The sequence below is a fragment of the Lissotriton helveticus genome, chromosome 2_1 (genome assembly GCF_964261635.1).
Source record: "Lissotriton helveticus chromosome 2_1, aLisHel1.1, whole genome shotgun sequence".
Taxonomy (NCBI): Eukaryota; Metazoa; Chordata; class Amphibia; order Caudata; family Salamandridae; genus Lissotriton; species Lissotriton helveticus.
The window spans coordinates 1,148,502,353-1,148,511,174 of NC_136059.1; the positions used below are offsets into that span (position 1 = coordinate 1,148,502,353).

The 8,822-nt window shown below is 44.9% G+C and overlaps 1 protein-coding gene across 1 annotated transcript; it reads left to right on the forward strand.

Annotated features, from left to right (window-relative positions):
- Positions 1-4,487: 4,487 nt before the first annotated feature.
- LOC144819629 (transmembrane protein 215-like) lies at positions 4,488-7,530 on the forward strand. The gene has a single exon (XM_078677445.1). It carries the CDS (start codon positions 4,488-4,490, stop codon positions 5,163-5,165), a length of 678 nt encoding a protein of 225 aa, XP_078533571.1. The 3' UTR covers positions 5,166-7,530.
- The last annotated feature ends 1,292 nt before the right edge of the window (positions 7,531-8,822 follow it).

An 8,822-nucleotide genomic window follows, 5' to 3' on the forward strand; every position in this document is an offset into this window, starting at 1 on the left:
CTGGAAAATACAAGTTCCTTACAATGTCTAACATGAGGATACTTTTTTTAGGTGGATGTACACATGTGCACATGGGAAAAGCTGTCCCTCAACATTAAGGTATCCAATGGGCGGATACTGTGCATTGTGGTAGGAGGGTGCATAATTTGTTTGAGATTTGAGGAGTCCGATGGATAGCGAGGATTGACTAAAAGCTGTCTATAAGCATGCGTTTTTATTATGTTTTGTTAACATGAGGCTTGCAAGACTACTAAAGTTTTCTTTAGTTCATATGTGATGAGGGAAACTGATAAGGAAGATAAGGATTACCGTAGGGGTTTTGGATAGGCGAGATTTCTTTTGGAGGTGGGGTGATCTGCATGAAATGTCATCATGACAGCCATTTTATTTCAGAATGTGCTTATATCATATGATGGTTTGAAACGTTACATCATCTGGCCCAGTCAACTTGGACATAATGTTTTCAATTAAAATGTTTGTGAACTATTTGCCCAGTCTCACTGTTGAGAACAGCTGTATAATTCTTTTTGTTGCTAATGTACTTGCTGTATTTTGTTTATGTACTATGGATGTACTTTAGTTGGCTAACAATGAGAATTTATGTTCAGACCCCTCCTCGACTAGAGATGTAGAGAAGGAGTGTCATGAAAAATCTCATGGGGCAATTGAGTTTACCTCTAACATTGCCTGGCCTCGAACGTTGTAGCATGTTATTGGTTCTTCCTACATATAAAGACGATACCTATATGTCCACAACTGTTTGTCTGCTGTAAGGTAGGGTAGACTGCTGGGACTTGTCTAGGTCTCTATTCAACTATCTATCTCTTTTCTGTTTTTCTTTTTCCACTTCTACTCCTTCTTCTTCCTGCCTTTCATCTCCTCCCTTAGGTTACTATGACTTTTTCTTTTTCTCATTCATTATTCCGCAGAAAGTTACTGGGAGCAGTGCATATCACTTTATCTAGTACTTTCAAACATAATTGACCCTGTCACACAGCCTGATATTTTGCGATATATTTTATTCACTTGCATAATCTGTAATACAGAATTGGTTGACGAATGATTGGTGGCTAGACCCCCTCCCACCAGACTCTTGGCGCACCACCCAAAGGGCACACATAATCCTGTGGGTTCTGCCACAGTTTTCACAAGGCAGAAGTTCCCAACACATTCGGAACAATGAAAGTTCTTCAAGTTAAAATATGGCTAGATGAGCACATCAGTCACTACTGCAAAGATGAGTTATCAGTGGTGCTCATCCATCCCTGAGTATGGCAACCTCTCTGGGATTCAACTTGGTGAACTAAGGGTGTTACCATTAGGACACACACCAGAGGAGGGGAAGGTGATAATTTCCCATATTGCAGGGACTGGTGAATTCCTAAGGCTTTCTCATACAGGATCTGAATAGGGGCCCTCCATGTCTCCTTTGATGCTCCTTACAGGCTTCTTCCTATCTCTGGGCCGCTATTCCCTAATTCTCAAAGTAAAATCCCTCTTTGCTTCCAATCACACAATCTGTGTGTCGCTTTACCACTCCAGCTCTGTCTAATCTGAATATTTCTTGTCTCTCATCCACTTCTGCCTGTGTCCCTTTTCCTTAACCAACCCGTCTGTGTCACACTACCACCCTGACGGTTTGATAGCCCTCTTCATCTCTTCATTCGCCTTTCTTCCTCTTCGCACCTGACTCTGTTTGAGTGACTTAAGGTACTATAATGGCCCCCCTGCAAAATGTGATAAGGGGCTCCTGAGTCTTGCATATCCTACAGATAGTCATTGGCCTTACACTGAATTGTGGTCTCATAAAGCGCTGGGGTGCTGACCCCCACCCCGCACGCCACAGGGGCTGTTGGAGGCTGTGTTACGCCCCTACATTGCTTCTTTGAGTAGAGGTTCCAGAGCAAGGGAAGATGTGGGTATCTCATCAGTCAGGCTATTTCATAGTGATTTTAGGGAGCAGGGTGCCTTGCCTTTCTAGTCATGGAAGCAGGGATGTCATCATTGCCAGATTGCTGTTTATCTGGCAAAGTCCAAAACATGCTGTGAAAGTCCACTGTAGTGTAGATGGGTAGAGATGCTATTAGGGCAGGCTTTAGGGCAGTGCGACCAGTGCGCTGACCTGGGGAGGAGGGAGCTGACCTCCGAGGGGCACTATATTTAGCAATAACCTACGATTTAAGAACACCTGCAGCAGAATTCCTTGTATTTCCAGTTTTCAGGCAGCAATAAAAATGTCATGATAGCTCTTGTGATTAATGTTCCGGCTAGAGAGAGAGATCATAGTTTTGTCTATGGCAGTTTTGACTCACCATAAAGCAGCACAGAGGGTTGATATGCTTGCTGCAAAGAATGTGTACCATGCAGATTACAGAACTGGGTTTTATGTGGATAGCTGAGTGGATTACTGCTTTTGTCACAGAGATTCTTTTATTACCGCAATTCTTAAAATACACTCCGAATGTAGAACAGTGACTGTTACAAACTGTCATCAAAGAGATGGAATTTATGTTTTTCCCTCAGTCTTTCATTTTCTATTCCTAATGTTGCTGAAAAGGATTTCTTTGGGTAGATATACATTCGTATTTGTAAAACCAGCCTTTACCAGTGCTTTAAAAAAAAAAAATGAAATGAAAGGGAGAGAAGAGCTATGGAGAGGTGATGGGGTGAACAACCTTTACAACGCAACTTTTACCACTCAGTGCCTTTACGACGCAACTTTTACAACACAAACCATTACAACGCATTGTGCTGGGGGGCGCTCTAGGATAGGGAATAGGTTTAATGTACTATCCAACACCTTCCCTACTATCCACGGGGACTGGAGTTGGAATAGTAAATTAAACAATTCACTATCCAGCGCCTAAAAGCACTATGCGTTGTTATGGTATGCGTTGTAAAAACCGCGTTGTAAAAGCCTGCGATGTAAAAGCATGCGTTGTAATGTCATACATCCCAGACGATGGTAGTGAGGGAATCCAACGCGTAAGTGGGGCGCCAAAGATGGATTTCGCACCGGGCGCCAACAGCGCTAAAGCCAGCCCTGGATGAGAATCTGGCTGCACTGGTATGGTACACGAGACTAGATGGATTGTTACATTCGTAAATTTGTTGTGATCCGCTTTCATGGAAGCTCTTGGATAAATCCTAATAAACCGAGGGGCAATCTGTTTTATGCGGCTTCATTAGTTGCCAGTGTGAAGCAACCGTGTTACACCAAGCTTGTCTTTGTGTCCCAATATTCTCTCAGCTGCCTCCAGCTTCTTGAAGAATTGGGTAGAAATCTCCCTTTGTGATTCAGAAGCCACCTATGCACAGAAAACATGCGCATGACGTAATTTTGGGAGCATTAATTTAGCAAATGCACGAGGCGGGCAATGGGTGCATGGTTACACATCTGCAAATGTACAGTTGTTTCTAAACAGTGCAAAACTAGAGTGTAGGCTGTTTCCACTTGCTGGCAATTTTGACAGCAAGGTGGCTGACGTTTAGGGAGATAAAATGCTGCGCCCAAATTCCCAGTTTGGGCCAGTGGGGACGCTCGGGTTAAAAATCGGTCACCAGGTCCCATGGGCGAGAGTTTAGCCACAGGATCACATGCCCACTCGATGCAAATCATATTTTGAAAAAAAACAATACAGCACAGCTGTGTTTCTTACACAAAGGCGGTGTGGATCATTGTAAAAATTGAAGGGAATTTATGAGCAGTGCCACAGACAAAATGCCATCTCTGGGGAGGAGGGAAGCCTCTAGCTGCCAGCACAGAACTCCGAGAGCTGATAAGGGTTTCCAGTTGCCTGATCTACGCTTAATTAATTTCTTGTTGTTTTCCGCGTGGCATTTTGAATACGTTTTCCTCACCGAGAGTTAAATAGTCCGTGCCTCTCGGCTTTCAGCAGCGGTTATGCATTTTTTTTGTTATCTTTCTGAAACAAGAGAAGCTTGCATTCCTCCCGTCTTTCTAGGACTTGCAGCCCTCCCTCGCGCCCTATTTCTCCACCCCCTGCTCGCTGCTGCCTTTCTCTCTCTCTCTCTCGTACACACTCTCTCTGGCTGGCACGGCGTGTGCATGGGAACGCAACCTCTCCCAGTTTGCAGAGTGCATTACTGTACTTTTAATGTCTCTTTTTGATCTCCGGCAGGGCGCTGGACCAGGCCGCTCCGGAATAAGCCCCCCTCGAGAGGATAGCTCCCTGATTGGAGGATTGGCTGCTAACTGACTTGACACAGCTGATACAGACTGCTGGGCCACTTTTCTGGATGCCTCTCCGCCTTGACAATGCTTCACATCTTCGGAAAGGTCGTTGCTGAGACTCGGTTATGTTTTGGGAATCTCTGCTAGATTTCTCCTTATGGAACTTTGCTTGGAATTTTCTTCAAATGGACAAATTACCGGAAAGGTGTTCTCCAAAAGAAGGAAATACAAAAATCCGATGTCCTGATTGTCTGTCAATAACCGTTGATTTGGACTGGGTGCTGGGGGAGCTATGAGGCCGGATGACATCAACCCCAGGACGGGGCTGGTGGTGGCTGTGGTCAGTGTGTTCCTGGTGTTCGGCTTCATGTTCACCGTCTCTGGCATAAAGGGCGAGTTCCTTGGGAACATCCCGCTACTGGCCATCGGGCCAGCCATCTGTTTGCCAGGAGTGGCTGCCATCATCCTGGCCAAGAGGACCGATGGCTGTACCAAGTGGCCTGATGACACATGCACATGCCTCAAGAAACTTAGGATGGACAAAGAGGTTGTTGAGCTGCTGAAGACGCCCTGCTCTGACCTGGAGTCTGGCAAGGGCAGCTCAGATGAACTGGCCAAGAAATGTGGCCCCCAGGAGCCCTTCCTGCCTAAGAGAGTTGGCACCAGCCCAAAGGGTCAGGCCAGTGCTCCAGAGCAGGAGGAGGAAGTGCTGCAGTACCTGGAAGAGTGCTACTGCCCGGGCACCCCGCCACCAGCAGAAGGCGACACTGCCACAGCCTACTGCGTCTTCCAGAAGATCAACTCCACCTCTAGCCGAATCCTGTACACCGCTGCCGACGACAAGATGGTGTTCAGAGCCCACCCCATCGCAGAGTCCCCTGAGACTCCTGGAGAGGGCGTACCTGAGGACAAGTATTCCTGCTACATCAACCCTCAGGAGGTCACCTGGGACCGCGAGACAATTGTGTGAACACATGTGTACTCTGTGACCACAGGCCAACACATGGCAGTGCCCACGAGGTATATTTTATGGCAGGAGAAGGAAAACCTTTATTTGGCCATTGACTTACGTTGGAGTGGGTTATTTTTTTGGAGGGGGGTTTAAAATCAATGGAGATATATCAACAAGAGTTGGCATGCATGACTCTCACACGCCCACATCAAGAAGTGTGTGTGTGTTTCTGCACCACACAAACCATGGCGCATTCTTGCATCGAGAAGAATAGACTGATTGTATTCATGAAGTTGTCTACTTTTTATAGCGCTTACCTACTAAAAGTGCATCAAGCCACTTGTGGCAGGATATAACGTTTGAGTCATTATTATGCGTGCTGACTTTTACATTATGCAGGAATATCAGAAAGCTGGGTTTTATTTTGTCCACAAAGCCTTTTCAAGTCTTTTTTTTCCAAGTACTGAACATGCCAGGTGATTCCATTGAAAGTGCCGTTTTGCATTTATTTTTCTATTTGAAGAAAACAGGTAGGTCAGAAGGGTGCAGAAAGGACATGCATGCTCTCAAGGCAGAGAGCGAACATTTGTGTTTTTTTATGTTATGAAATCTGTTCTGCATTTGAAATATGTTTGTGTTTGTGCGGATTTATACAATTCCTAGATGCTGCTTGGTGGCGCTTTCTGACTGTGGGTGAAAACAGAGACATTTTTTCAGAGTGATTTCTGTAAAACAATTCTGTACGAAGAAGCCCAAACTGTACAAGGGCAACTGTTTACACTGCATGACGTCTTCTTATGCTGATTGAAAAAAATATGAATCTGATATATGGTTATTATTCATACTGTACCTCTCGTGCCTGAAACTCTTTTCCTTTTAATCAGCATGTTTAGGAGTCTGATATACTAAGAGACCCAACCGGTTTTTAAAGCACATTCCCAATATTGACCTTTTTCACCCGTAGGTAGACCAAGCCAAAACACCCTATTTTTGGTAGCTATGCCGTGCGTTTCTAGCCCTACTGCATTCCTATGGGGTACTTCATATTTTAAGCTTTCAAGGCACCACCCTGACAGAAAACCCATCTCACTGTAATTTTGATTCTGACCTTGCAGGGCTCTAGTGTGCTGGTTTCAATCTGCCAACAGTTAAGTTGTTTATTGAGTGAACTCTGTCAGTTTATGGAGATGGGATAAACTTGCCCCTCAGAAGTAGGAGCCTTGTGTGCACAATGAGGGGGCGGGTGGGGTGCGCACTAGTGAATGTGGGCATTGATTGGGGCTCACCTCTCTTCCAAATTCCACTCTTCAGTGTAAATCCTGAATACCGACTATAGAATATTGTGGGTCACTAATACAGTGGCATAGGTAGACCTTTGGCTGCCCGTGGCGGTCCCTGTGTTTGCCGCCCTGCCGCGGCCGCAGGTAAGAGGGGGGAGGCAGCATCCCCCAAAACTCCTGCCACCTGGGGTGGACCGCCCTGCCCCCCCCCTCCCGCTACTCCACTGCACTAATATCGTGCACAGAATATCGAGGGACAGAATATCGAAAGGTAACAGTGTATAGATTTCCTATACCTAACTCCACATCTATGTGAATTGAAAATATATATCTTCAAGGTACGTAAATACAGTAAATGTATACGTCTCTCTGTGCACTAACCTTTTGTTATTTTGCCATTCAATAAATTGTCTGCGATACTTGTGTGTCACGATATTCTTGTACTCCATATTCAAGAGTACAATCCGACTCAGTTCAAGAAAATCACCCTGTATCCTTCCCTTTGGCCCTCCCCCCCTGAGTGAACCCGGGTAACCACGGGCGATTCTTATAGTGGTCGCAAGTTTACTTTACCACACAGAGACCATCTTGTGTTTCCTAAATAAGCATGTTTCCATTGAGGAAAATAAAGCACATTTTTACAATCAGTGCATTATTCAATGCAGTGCTCTAGTTTTGCCTGAGTTGTCCATTTGTGGTCACTGTTTTTATATTGATAAACTGAAGTGAGAAGGTTGGCCACCAGAAGGTGGTCACTTGTGTGTTTGCTGTTGGAGCGTTTCATAACCTGAAGGGGCCATTACCTCACTCCGAGCGCTCCATCACTGATCGTAGTTAGCTATGCAGTTATTTTCGACTGACTGACCATGTTGCTGTTGGGAGGGGGTTGGCAGCCACTGCTGCACGGAAGCGCCCCCTGAGATTTGCTCCCAAGCACCGCTGATCAGCCCCACCCCTATCCGAATGGGAGAGTCCACGTCCAATGCCATGAATTTGTACCGTTCCATTATGTGAAACCAGGGGGGCGCTGTGACTTCTCAGCACAACAGGACGCATTCCCGGGCAAATTGTAGAAAGCCAAAATAAAAGGTTGTGCATATGTTTCTTGGCTTGTTAGTATTTTTTTTTAATTTGATTTCCATGGAGACGCCAGCCCACCTCTCTTGTTCACCAGGGACTTGCAAATGGGTACCTGTCGTGCTCGTGACAAATGGCCCTCAGTGTAGCTGAATGTCCATATGTCATTTTATCGCTGGAGTATTGTGTGCAAAAATGAAAAGGTGGGAGGAGTGTAAGAAGGTTACATTTACTTCCGCTTGGTCGAGTTTCAGCTGAAAGCCCTAGTTAAGAGGTCCATTAATGCAACTCGACAGTTCAGTGGTCGCACATTGCCATTGTTGCAAAGGAGGCTCGAGCCTGCTCCTGAAGGGTAATGAGCCCCTCCCCTACACACCCACCACACTTCCATATACATCTCCTAACATATTAGCAGAAAATCTGGTTTATACAGGACTCTAAATTTGCACGTCTCTATTTTAATCTGTAGTGCTTTATTTCAACAAGCTAGCTGTATCAAGTCATTCTCAGCAATGGGATCAATGGTTTATGTCACTGTAGAAAACATTATGTATACATAGACTAAAGTGCCCCCTGGTGTACATTGAAGTGATATTTCATGTCATCAAGGAGTTCTGCGACCATTAAAGGTAATGGAACTCCGAGGTGACTCACAATTTCTTTGTAATGTACCGTATAGGGTATGTTATTCCTTACATTCAGTACAATTGGAATTATGCGATTCTGTACAATGACGTTTTCCACATAGTCATAGATCTGCCACATAATCCATACTCTTAATTATAATTTGAAAACTTCAACTACAAAAATGTTTCTAACTAGGTCAACCGAATCAAAAGTTACAAAAATGCAACCACATGTATGTCCCATGCAGTGACTCGCCTTTTGTCGTGTAGAGGAAGGACTTTTTTCTGTTTTGATAGCTGTATTTAGGTGTTAAAAAATGATATTAATAAGGTGAAACCTTTGCCCATACAGAGATAACATATAAATGGCAAAGTAGTGCAGTAACGCTGCTTAAAAAAGTTCTGAATTACACCACATAATTTGTGTTCATTTGCCTCATAAGTTCGTCGGCCCTGCTCCATAGCTTGGTCCTCCCTGCCGCATATTTCCAGTGGCCCTACTTATAATACATGGTTGCACCATCACTCTTTCCACAAGCCACTTAAATCCTTGGTGCCTCATTTATGAGAAGTGACGCATCGCTGCGTAAAAGCAGCGATGCGTCACTTCTCAGTGCGCCCTCCTTGCGACATGATTGATGCATCATATTTACTGTATGACGCAAGGAGTTACAGATACGTCAGTATTTCTG

What these genes read in the sequence shown, in the direction of transcription:
- LOC144819629 (XM_078677445.1), top strand. Translation starts at nt 4,488, where the DNA reads ATGAGGCCGGATGACATCAACCCCAGGACGGGGCTGGTGGTGGCTGTG.